This window comes from Pseudonaja textilis, chromosome 2 (genome assembly GCF_049901715.1).
Source record: "Pseudonaja textilis isolate UNSWEBS1 chromosome 2, rPseTex1.2, whole genome shotgun sequence".
NCBI classification, from domain to species: domain Eukaryota; kingdom Metazoa; phylum Chordata; class Lepidosauria; order Squamata; family Elapidae; genus Pseudonaja; species Pseudonaja textilis.
Window position 1 is genome coordinate 105,630,028 of NC_141991.1, and position 13,173 is coordinate 105,643,200.

Consider the following 13,173-nt stretch of genomic DNA (forward strand, 5'->3'; position numbering starts at 1 on the left):
CCTTCTGCGCCATTTTTTTTGTCCGCGCATTTGCAGACGGTTGTGCTTCCAGTCACGACCAAATCGGGTTGTGATCGTAGTCCTGGAATGGATTACGGCAATGACCCTAGGTTCCACTGTATGGGAATCTAATGTCCATTTGAAGGCATTGAACTATGGTTTAGGCATAATGATTTGCCCCAGCTCCCAGAGCTCTAAAAGGTGCAGCAAAGCCCTTTGCGCCACACTGCTGGACTGGAGCTGGGGCTAGGCTGCATGCTGCATTGAATCTCAGGGGCTCTTACAAACCCAGAACTGCGTCACATCAAGAAGCCCCAGCTGCCCAGCCCAGTCCTAACCTCAGTCACCCTTGCCACCCTGCACTCTGTTGCCCCAGCTGATCTTCACCATGTTCCTGCTCCCATTTCCTGATGAGACATGCATGCCCTGGCCCTTCAAGAAGCAGTTGCTAACCACCTCAGGCGATCTTCCCCGGGTCTCGTGGGGAAACCTCTGAGCATAACCTGAAGAAAAGATTTGTGAAGCCAGTAGCTGCCTTGTGGAGGGTCAGGCTGGCCATGCTTATCAGATGCAGGAACAGGAAAATAATGGAAATCAACTAGCATAGCAGGGGCCGCAAAGTGCTTGGAGACCACGGGAAGATAGATGGTGTGGTGATACATGGGTGGCAGGAGTTAAAGCATCCCTGTGGTCATGAGAAGGCTGCCAAGCACCTGAAATTTGGGGACTTGTACATCCCTTCATTTAGCCCCACCATAAGTTTAAACAGTTACAGAGCAAATGATCCTTTTGGAACAGATGCAAATATTTCAAAGTCCTTTCTATCATTTACTCTTCTCCTTGAATACGGTTTCTTTAATTTTGAGGCAGACCATAGCTTAAACCAAATGGGTAAACTATGATTTGTACTATCTCTACAAAGCAAAGTGGAAATCAGTTGCTAGTTTTAACTCTTAAGCTGTGCAAGTAGTTCCTATAGAAGAGAATATTTGTAGCTCCGGGTTGAACTGAGCTTGGTTGTTTGCCTGATTAGGTAACATCATCAATGCTAGTCATCGTAGGGTTTGCTACATGTTACCTATAAACAATAGCTTGTCCTGATGTTGTTGATGGGGATGTGAATGTAGTCCCTAGATTAGGGTACTGTTTTCTGCTTGATATCTGGTATTGATCCTTGCTTTTCTGAATGTTGGTTGCTGATGTGTTTTGGTGTCTTTGTTTTCCTTCTTAGCTTTTTTATTTTCTTTTTTTGAATGATGTGTAAATGTAGTTTATCACTGTCTGTTTATTGATGGCTGATTTGTCTGAATTTCAAGTTTCCAGGAATTCCCTGACATTTCTGAATTTAACTTGGTGTGGGATTCTTATAGTTTCCCAGTTGAAACAGTGGTTAAGTCTGTCTATGGGCTGTGAGATTAAGAAATTTTCATAGTGTCTGCTGACTGCTAGTTGGTTTTATGGACATGTCCTGTTAGTCTTCCACCCTGTCTGGAGGATAAAAAATCCTCCATAGTAAGTAGGCAGTTAATGAGATTGGTTGTTCCTCGAAGAATCAGAATTATTATGTGTATCAGTGGAACTGAAATAAAAGTATCTGTTTCTTCAACTTCTTAAGAAATCTGTCATTGTAAGAAACATAATTATATCCTGGTTTTTGTTGAGACAGCTTGCTGTGGAGATAGTTACCTAGAGAATTATGCACCATTATTAAGCCTAAATATTTATGCTCAGTCCTTTTACCTGAACAGTGAGATCTATATAATTGCGTTTATGCTTTAGACTGTAATTGACAATCTATCCAAAAATCCTATATAATATTTAGATTAAGGCACCTGCTTTGAGATGAATTGTCGTAGCAATCTTATCTTCTTTCCTATTTTTTAAATTACTAACAGATTTTTTTAAAAAAAACTTCATTGTATTCAATGCTTTCAGTACTATGCTAATATGTTTTTTTTAAGTCTTACTCATTCACACAATGAACATGAGATTGTATAGAGAGCTAATAGAATGTATTTTCCTAACAGCTTTTTTGCAGGTTAGAATTTACCTATAAATTCTATAATAATTATGTGTATTGCCAGAGGCTAAAGAATTTTGGCAGTCTGAAGTTTTTCTTAATGTCACAAAAGTGACTTTGTTCCAAAATAGTAATGTTGCAAAAATGCAGTGTTAGTTTTCTTCAAAATGACTATATGTCTTTGGGATAGTTTTTTTTTAATTAATAGAAAAAATAGTTTGATATGAAAGTAGTAATTAAAAATAGAAATAATAATCTTTTTTGATGAAAGGACATGCAATTGTTCCAAATGAGGCATGTAATATTTGCAATGTGATTCCTGTCTTAAAAGTGTTTCAACAAGCGTTTGTTGCTTTTTATATTTAAGAATGATTATATATTTACAATTATGCATTTAAAAATTTCAAAGGAAAAATTAAGACAAACAGTATCTTAATTCTGTTTCTCTTTTTCTTCTTCCTTCCACTCCATACTTTTCATTATGTATTCCTCATGCCTTTTTAAACAATATTTTGATCTTTTATTCATCCATGTTCCACTTATATTTCCATGGGAAACTGTTTTGTGCACTGTCTGTACCTGGACACTGCACACAGCTCACCCTTTCTTTTTTCAATCAGGATGGCGGCCTAGTGGAAGAGCCCACTACTTCACCATTTTTGCCTTCACCAAGCCTGAAGCTCCCCCTTTCAAACAGTGCACTCCCTAATCAGACCCTGGGTGGGATTGCCTCAGGGCTGGGCATGCAAAACTTGAATTCTTCTAGACAGGTAAGGTACCTTTTCAGTGACAACTGTGTGAAAGTCGGTTGCTGTCTTAGTAAAAGGAATATGTTTTTTCCCCTTATTTCAATATCCTTTTTTGAAATGTAAGTAGTAAATGAGTCTAAATCAAAACGTAATTTGGCATCTAGACCTTCTTCAAAGGGAGGTCATTACTATAGGAGATAAACAAAGGACTTTTAGCTAAATATTATGCCTTTGCCTTTCTGCTGCTGCTACTCTCCACAACTCCTGAACCACTGCTTCTATTTCTTTTCTGCTGTTTTTCCACAGCATAACTGGATAGCGTTACTCTATCCTGTACTCTTGAGTGACAACAGAAATCACACTTCTCCCAACTTGTAATTCTCCTCTTCTTAGGCTTCTTCTTTTCTCCTCCTCAAACAATTATCATTTACTGTGTGGAGGGTATTCTGGCTCCCAAGCAACCTTTCTTGACCGCAGTATTTGATTACTAGTTGGGATTAAGCCAGGTTCTATTTTCAGTTCACCCAGTCAGTAGAGTTGGTGGTATTGCCAATCCTGAGTGATAAATCATTTCTCAGCACCACAGAAATAGAATATTTCCATTCACGCTATTGTTTATGGGGTCTTCAGCTTTGTTAGGCAAGTGAGCACCTTTGGAACTTTGAAAATGCATGATAAGTACTTTCAGAAGTCATAAATATATTTTCAGTTCTTGGGAAACTTAAATATATTTTCAGTTCTTGGGAAACTTCCCAACAACTGAAAATAAGGCAGAGGTGAGGACTGATACCTCAAAACATCAACTCTTTTGAATTTATGTTCTTTCCAATTTTTGAGGTCTAAAAAAACAAAAAAATCATTCAAGATCTCCTACAAGGCAGAGATGGAGTTGATGTCAATTACATAACTTCCCTGCAAAACAAATACTACTTTCTCAGACTGCAAACTGTCGATTTTAAAGAGGCACGCATACATGAGCACATGTGAACACACATATTTTCAGTCTTCTCTGCTCATTTTCCACTGCACCACCTGCATACCTACAGGATGATCTTTGTAAAGTCCATCTCCTCCTACTACCTATTTTATTTCCTGCATATCTACCAGTTATTTTTTTAAATGTCCCAGTAGCTGATGTTTTGCTCTGCAGCATGTCTGTTTCCTATTTATTTATTTGCTTTTTGTTCAATTTGATAAATATTTTAAGACTATTCGAGGGGGGCGAAGGAAAACTCTAAGGTTCTGCAGGTAATATGATGCCCATAGGCACAACATTGGGATCCCCTTACTGCATTATGCCAGTTTGCATACTGATTCTAGTGTATTTAATAATTGCTAATTTATTAAATTGAGTCAGTCAGAAACTACATAGTATATCTAGAGCAGAGTTAGGCAATCTTTGAACCTACTGTGTGGTTTAGTTGTAACTCCCTAAAGCCTTTTTTAACAAAGGGAAACATGTTAAGGACTTTCCTTACGTTTTTATTGTTGTTTACTAACTTCCTACCCAAAAAATGTTATGGGTGGGTACCCACAAGTATATAAGTAAAGGCAATTTACACAACATTGAAATAGTTTATTTTAGTTTACTTTACTTTATTGTCATTGCACCTTGTACAACGAAATAAAACACCATCTTCAGCGCACATCATGACCATGAAAATAAACACAAATACACATCCTTCATACTCCACATACTGAACCAAAAACCCCCAACACCACACCAACACTGTACTATACAGTAGAATTCAGAAGAGCTACTGCCCTGGGATAGAAGCTGTTTTGCAGCCTATTTGTCCTTGTTTTTATTATTCTATACCATCTGCCAGCGGGTAATATTTCAAAAAAAGGGTTCCCAGGATGAGATGGATCTTTGAGAATGTTTTGAACTTTCTTAAGGCAGCGGGAGCTATAAAGCTCTTCCAAAGAGGGGAGAGGGCAACCACTTGAGACTTTCAAGAAGAGATTGGACTGCCATTTGTCAGAAATGGTGTAGGGTCTCCCGCTTGGGCGAGGGGTTGGACTAGATGACCTGCAAGGTCCCTTCCAACTCTGATTATCTGTTATCTGTTATGATCTTTTGGGCAATGACATTAACCCTCTGGAATGCTTTCCTATCTGCCATTGTGCAATTGGCAAACCATACAGAGATGCAGTAAGTTAAGATACTCTCTATGGTGCAGCGGTAGAAGGTCATCAGCAGTTTTTCATTCAGATGTTGTTTTCTGAGAAGTCTCAAGTAGTATAATCTCTGCTGGGTACAAGATAAGACTGAAATGTAACATAGGAAGAAAACAAGCAAAACCAACAGTTTAAAAATAAGCACCAGATCGGAAAGCAGCAGATCACGTAACAAGTTTGCAATTTCCATTAATTTTACATGTTTTTTTTCTTTCTCTAACTTAGGTATCTTTTGCTAATCTTAAATTTTAGACAATTAAGAAAAAATATTTACAAGGAAGATGCCTCAGAGCATGTTAGCTTAAGTTTCTATGTGGACCAAGTGACTGACTCTTTTGCACAGACTTAGGGTTAGCAAGGAAGGAATGTAGCCATCCATTTTAAAATACCTTGAAAAGAAAGAAAGAAAACCTGAATCTGTCTCATCATTACCAGTGTGGCGGATAGAGCCTCCTCTGTTGTAGTACCAGGTTTCTAAAGAACATTTCGTTGATTCTATTCACAGTAGCTTATATGGAGGCTATGAAGACTGCCTTTATTTTTATGAGTCCTTTTATACTGTTGTGGTACAATGTGCAATGTAGCACTGGCTTTTCATTCCATTTGATTTGTCTATATTGTATACTGTAGACTTACATTCTAACTTCGTTAAACATTCTGTATTCTGAAAGAAGAGCAAAGTTGAAATCTTTAGATAAGAAGAATCATAAGAGGAATCATTCTGAAATATTTCCACAATAGAATCATAAAATCATTGTCATTATAGTAAGAAATCGTTTTGAAAATTTGCTACTTTGGTTGGTGATAAAGGAAAAGTGGTACCATTTCCACACATTCATCAAAACTGTTACACTAAAACTAAAAACGAACAAAAAATTCTTAGAAGGAAATGACTATATTATCTATCTATCTATCTATCTATCTATCTATCTATCTATCTAAATCTACAAGGATGTGGGAAACATTGGCTTCTCTGTTTATTTTATTTGTATTGCTTTAATTTACAAAAGAAAGGAAAAAAAGAAAAATAGAAAACAAAAGCCACAATTAACCAGACAAATGCGGAAAAAAAGAAACAACAAAGCCATTTTATACTACATATAAAAAGCAGTTAATCTCACATTTTAAACACATCATTAAACCTTGAGCAGACAGTAATTTGGATTGGTCTTTCCATTATGTTGATCAAGAGATTGTTCAAAGCACACAGGTATTAGTGATCCAAGATTGTAAACATGGGGTGAGCAATGACTTTCCTTCATTAAAAAGTGAATTTTAATTTTTAAAAACATAAGTAATTTAAAGTAATTTAAAGTAATTTCTCTTGGTAGTACAATAAATATGACAAGAATCTTTTGTGTGTGTGTGGTTAAAATCATAAAAAACTAAACTTAATATTTTTTTAACACCTTAATCTTCCAATATATTAATCAAAGTATTCCGACTTTATATACCTGAAGTGCCCAAGTATATCACATCTATTTCAGTAATCATTTTAACTTGTTTATAAAAATATTATAGATTTAGAATAATTCAAAATACATTGCTATTGACAGTAATTCAATAATTCTAAATATTACCAATATGCCTGAACCAAACTGTGAAATCAAGAAATTTGTAATTGAAAATGACCAGTTCACAGTTTTAGGTAATCCAGATTCCTCTCACAATAACACAAATTTTTTAAAAAATGGATTGGTAACAAGCTGATCCATATACTGTATTTTTCGCAGTATAAGACACACTTCCCCCGCAAAATAAAGTGGATGGAAATGTCTGTGCGTCTTATAGAGCGAATGCTGCCAAAACCCCACCCACCTGCCAACCCTCGGCCTCTGCCTCCCAGCAATTTTTCCTTGCAGCAAACAGCAAACAGCAAACAGCCTGGTCAGCTTCAGCACAGCCTGATTTAGCACAAGCAGCTGGTTGGCGGTTGGATCGGCCTCCCAAAATACCACCAAACAGCAGTTCCAGGCTGTGGGGATCGCTACTGCCCATTGCCACCATCGCCACCAATCGCCGCCATCTGTCACCGTCTCCGTGCAACCTATTTTCAGCCTCTGTGTGACCCATTTTTGACCTCTGCGCATCCCATTTTGGGCCCATTGCCGCTGCTGCCTATCGCCGTTAAGCGAGACACGCAGAGGCTGAAAATGGGGCATGAGGAGGCAGTGGTAGGTAGCAGCGATGGGGCGGGGGCGATCCCCACAGCCTGGAACAGATGATAGGCAGTATTCCGGGAGGCCGATCCAAGTGCCAATCACCTGCTTGTGCTAAATCAAGCTGTGCTGAAACTGACCAGGCTGTTTGCTGTTTGCTGCAAGGAGAAATTGGTGGGAGGCAGAGGCAGATTTTTTTTTCCTCCCCAAAAGCTAGATGCGTCTTATGGTCTGGAACGTCTTATAGTGCAAAAAATACGGTTACATATATATACATGCACACATATCTGTCTGACATTGCCATTCAAATCTTAACTGTTCTAAATATCACATATATTGCCAACTGGGGTAAAAGAAAAAGCATCTATGTAGTTACAGAAAGTGAATATCAGTTTTTAAATACTATTGATACTAAATGAATAGAATAGCTTACATATCAAATAAGGTTAAATTAATAAAAAATTACAGGGCGTGTTACAGTGCAATCTATATTTTTGACTGTATTGTAAAGAATCAAAAGAAGAATATACATATAGTATATGTATATTGACACCAGCATGTTGAGTATATTTCTATAATTTTGTAAGACAGTCTTAAATATGTATGTATGTATGTATGTATGGTATTTAGCTTTGGGTATTTTCCCACGTCATAGTTGTGCTTTTAAAGTTGTAGCAACGTTTCGGCAGAATCTCATCTGCCATCATCAGGCTTCTGTATTGTGTTCGTCTGTGAGTCAGACTTTCACATCCATTTCTGTTTTAAAATTTGTGCTAGCCTACTGCTATGCCAGAATGGTTTTTTCTTCATTCTGATTGGTTGGGAGTCTTGGTCTGTGTTTATTGGTCTTGGAGTTTGCTGTGTTCTGCTTGATTGGTGTTTCTAATATCTTCTGTCTGTTTTGTAGCTTTTTTTGTCTTTATTGGCTGGCAACATTGTGTTTCAGATACAAGCATATTGAAGGAGCCCCTATGGGATCACCACTGTCACCCATCATTGCAAACCTGTTCATGGAATAATTAGAATCCAGAGCCCTAGCCAATGCCACCCACAACCCAAACTATGGTTAAGATACATCGATGACACATTTATTATTTGGCCCCATGGAAAAGAAAACCTAAACAATTTCCTAACATACCTAAACAGCACACACCCCAAACTCAAATTCACCATGGAAACGGAAACAAACAACTACCATTCCTAGATGTACTAATCTACAAAAAAACAGATGGCACACTAGGACACACCATATACCAGAAGAAAACACACACCAACTGCTACCTCAACGCCCAATCCCACCACCACCCAGCACAGATAAACTCCGTGGCCAAAACACTAATCGCCAGAACCAAATGCCTGGCAGACATGACACATAAAGACTGAACTATGCACCCTGACTAAAGTACTGACAGCTAACGGCTTCCACAAATCACCAGCTTGATCCACAAAAACACACTGAGACATAATGGAGACCTAGAAGATGAACAGACCTATGGAACAGCTGTCCTGCCCTACATAAGAGGCACTACAAATAAAATCAGTAAGATACTACACAGGCATCACATCAAGACTGCCTTCAAAACAGACAGAAAAATAGCAGCCATCCTAAGAAACCCCAAAGATAAAATTGACCTGGAAAATCAAGGCATATATGAAATCCCCTGTGCATCATGCCCTGCCACATACATTGGACAGACCAATAGAAGAATAAGTACCCGCCTGGATGAACACAAAAATGCAGTAAAAAAGCTGGAACACACTTCCTCACTAGTCCAACACATGAAAGCAACAGGTCATAGCATCGACTTCAATGGCACCAAAACCCTAGCCACTATAGAAAACCCCAGCTACAGAATTATCAGAGAAGCCATAGAGATTGAAAAAAGATCTGAAAGCATGAATAGAAGAGATGTCTCCACCAGACTGACAATTATCTGGAAGCTTGCATTCACAAACAAAAAAATCTCCACACCACAAGCCAACCAAACACCTGGGCACAAAGAGATCCCCCCTGATACCTCCAGCTCAAACACACCCCAACCAGGCACCCAGATGAAAGCTAGTTTCCTAATAAATGATAGCCGTCCATTTACTCAGAGCCAAACCGCACTAAAAGCCTCCAATACAGCAAACATAATGTTGCCAACGAATCAAGACAAAAAAAGCCACAAAACAGACATAAGATATTAGAAATACCAATCAAGCAGAACACAGCAAACTCCAAGACCAATAAACACAGACCAAGACTCCCAACCAATCAGGATGAAGAAAAAACCATTCTGGCACAGCAGTAGGCTAACCCCAAATTTAAAACTGAAATGACTGTGAAAGTCTGACTCACAGACGAACACAATACAGAAGCCTGATGATGGCAGATGAGATTCTGCCGAAACATTGCTACAATTTTAAAAGCACAACTATAATGACATGGGAAAATACCCGAACAAAGCTGAATACCATACATACATACATACATACATACATACATAATACATACACATACACACACACCATTCCTAGATGTACACACACACACACACACACACACACACACACGTATATTTAAACCATTTCTATTAGGAATTCTCTCCATACGGTTGTGCTGTTTTGACCATATTGTTGACTCTTCTAACAGTGCTTGCAAACTGAAAGTTTTGAGGTAGCCACTCCTTCCAGGTAACCATCAGAGAGGGAAGTGCCCACATATGGCTGACCACAAATATGAGTTTTATATACTGTACTTTTGGATGGTTCTAAGTAGATATTTGTGGATATATCTACTAAAACATCAGTATATTAGTTACTACTGATCTATCTGAGCTTTAATGTAACATTTCACTCAAGTATCGATTGAAAGTTTGCTAGTTTTTACGGTGGGGGGGGAGGTGTCCTGTTCAATAACATTTAGAGCAATTCAAATGATTGCCACCAAGCAAAATGCACTTCTGAAAAATGTGAATTTTGTTATTCTGCAGATACCGAGTGGCAATCTAGGTATGTTTGGCAATAGCGGAGCAGCACAAGCCAGGACCATGCAACAGCCGCAGCAACCGCCAGTGCAACCTCTTAACTCATCCCAGCCTAGTCTTCGTGCTCAAGTGCCTCAGTTTCTCTCCCCTCAGGTTAGTGGAGATTGACAGCATTATAGGCGGCAGAGCTGGACACCAAGGGCTGATCAAGCCACTTCTTAAATTGTGGAGAAATAATTGGGTGGATCGTTTCTAGAGGAAAAAGAGATTCTCTGATGAGAATCTTTCATGATGCTTTCTTTTGGGATTTAATGGGAGCTGCAGAGACCACCAAGGACCTTCCCCCCTGCCCTCCTCCTCCAAGAAGGATGGTAAAGTTGAAGATAAGACAACCTTGGAACTAAATAAGGGAGAAACATCACAACGAAATTTGAAAACTTTTTTTTAAATTAAAGAGAATTGGGAGAATTTCTTTGTTGGTAGCCAGGAGTATAGAAATCCAGGTTACATTAACCACTAACACTGATTATTCCTGAAGCAATCAGGATGCTACTTTCTTTTCTTCAGTTATTCTTCAGTTTTGCAAAGATTTATTATATTTCTAGCAGTGACTATTTCTATACCATGTTCAATACATATTAAGTAGCAATCTTAAGTAAGGAGACCCTAGTTATGATATGCAGCAAGTACAATATGCTACTATTTTGTCTGAACCAAGCAGTTACTATAAATTTCTTGGGTTTTTTATATATTTATCAAAAATAAACACAAAAGAATCACAGAAAGTCAGATCACATGCCATTAGTGTTCTGGTATGCTTAAATTCTGGTATAGCAGAATGTAAATTATAGTAATAAACTGTTCCATTATATCTCAGGTTCAAGCACAGCTTTTGCAGTTTGCAGCAAAAAACATTGGTCTCAATCCTGCACTATTAACCTCGCCAATTAATCCTCAGCATATGACGATGTTGAACCAGCTCTATCAGCTGCAGCTGGTAAGTAAAAAAAAAAAAAACCAAAGAAATTATATACAATTAATAAAGGTATTATCTTCCTATCTTCTTTTGAACATTTTTAGTCTCATATTTTGCTGATTATTTTCAGATTTTTCTGCTCTTTAACTTCTGAATCATATAAGCAGCAGCATCACCAAAACCATTTCCTAGTACTGCTAGTGTTTCTCAGAATGTTCACCATATTTCTATCGCCTTTCTCTTTACCAAAACTCAATCCCTATAATTTTATCTACTACATGTTAATCATTACTAAGAGTTATGTATGATTTCTTCTCAAAGTAACTATAATTGTGCATTTATTTTGCTGAAATATTTTATCCTTTTTATTATTTTTATTAAAAACTCAAACTAGCTAACATACTTAATGTCCCTCTCCTCTTATTTTCCCCACAACAGTTAGGTGAGATGGACTGAGAGAAAGAGAAAGTGGCCAAAAGTTATCTAGCCAGCTTTCATCCTTAAGGCAAGACTAGAATACACAGTCACCTGGTTTCTAGTCTGGTGCCAGAAACACTAGATCAAGCTACCTCTGATCAACCTGTCTTTTGGACTTTTTTCGATGGGATTCAGAGCACAGAAACAACATTATGTTACATCACATAACTCCAAATGTTAAAATATTACTATGGAATTTAATGTATTCTTTTGCAAGAGCTGAATCCAAGCCATGCTATTGAATTTGGGATTGTTTATTTCTAATAATCCCAATCTAAAAGATGGAGAGAGAGGTGTCTATGGAGATTCTCAGTCATCCAGGTCATGGTGGCCCCAAAGGTGCTTTTTCAAAGAGCAACTGGATTTTCTTTGTTTTTTCTTGAAGATGTTTCACTTCTCATCCAAGAAGCTCCTTCAGTTCTGACTGAATGGTGAAGAATGGAAGGATTTATATTCTAAACCTCCAAGTGGCCTCAGCAACTCTCAAAAAGAGTGCTAATGACCAGATGACTGCAAGGAATATAAATCATTCCATTCTCCACTCATTCAGAAGGGAGCTTCTTGGATGAGAAGCCAAACATCTTCAAGAAAAAACAAAAGTCCAGTAGCCTTTTGAAAAAGCACCTATAAAAAAGAAGGGAAAATGGTTTTGGCAGTGATGGAGACTGGGCAGAGAATAAGTGAGTGCCACAACCATCTGGTTTAAAGGTAGACTTTAAAATGATTCTTAACCTATCTTCTTGAGCAATTAAAAAATAAATGCTTTAAGACAGGCATATATTTCACATCAGAACCATCATTTAAATGGTTCATGCATTAATGGTTAATGCAGTTGATAGATTAAAGTCTTAAAGTCACTTTGGCATAGCTATCATACATACAATGGATATTCATATATATTAGGAATCCTTTTTTAATTACTGGGGAAATGTGTGTGTCTTAATTTCATAAGCAGAGGTGTTCCATGATAAAGTTCTTGTTTCTGGTAATTACAAAAACCTATTAGCTTAGCTGCTCTTTTTCAAACAAAATGGAAATCTAGATCCCTGGGATATCTTCCAAGCGCCACATGCATGTCCTTCCTCAGCTTCCTGACCTCAACAAATTGTCTTGAATTCCAGAAGTAGCTAGTCGTAGCAGGGTTTCCATCCATAGAAAGCATCTATAGAAAGGTTTCTTTTTAAAATACGTATCATTTTTGTACCCTTCTGTTTCTCATCAAAATGTAGCCTTCTGTAAATCCATGCCAATTTTACATTTAGAAATCCAATATTGGCATAAGTAGGGTTTCTTTCTAAATATGGTTCTGCAAGCAAAATAGGCAAGAGGGTAGTCCTGGACTGAATGAAGAGGTGTATCACTTCTCATTTCTACTTTTTAAAGTGTCATGTTCAGATGATGATACTTATACTTTTCTCATTGTATATTTAAGACTTTATCCTCAGTTCTAACTGGCCAAATATTGATTGCAGCCCATGTTTGCTCTGAAACTTACTCAAATTCAGTGCAGTTAGGAATTTCAAGATTTTGGAGCACAGTTCAGTGGAATGGCAGAATGGAAAAGTACTAAAGCTATTCAAATGCTGACTAAATACACTGTAAGAATTGGATGTCCTTGTTCTGTGATCATATGATTCCTTTC

At 37.7% G+C, this 13,173-nt stretch overlaps 1 protein-coding gene across 8 annotated transcripts in view; it reads left to right on the plus strand.

The window, feature by feature from the left end:
- The window catches only part of TNRC6C (trinucleotide repeat containing adaptor 6C), a 144,363-nt gene that overhangs the window by 109,149 nt on the left and 22,041 nt on the right, over positions 1 to 13,173 (plus strand). For 6 of the 8 annotated variants that reach the window (XM_026702069.2, XM_026702072.2, XM_026702070.2 and 3 more), the window contains 3 exons: positions 2,641 to 2,790; positions 10,085 to 10,231; positions 10,956 to 11,075. In XM_026702069.2, coding sequence (XP_026557854.1) covers positions 2,641 to 2,790; positions 10,085 to 10,231; positions 10,956 to 11,075 — 417 coding nt within the window. The remainder of the gene's footprint in view (positions 1 to 2,640; positions 2,791 to 10,084; positions 10,232 to 10,955; positions 11,076 to 13,173) is intronic. The other 2 variants (XM_026702073.2, XM_087924782.1) reach the window with 1 other exon arrangement.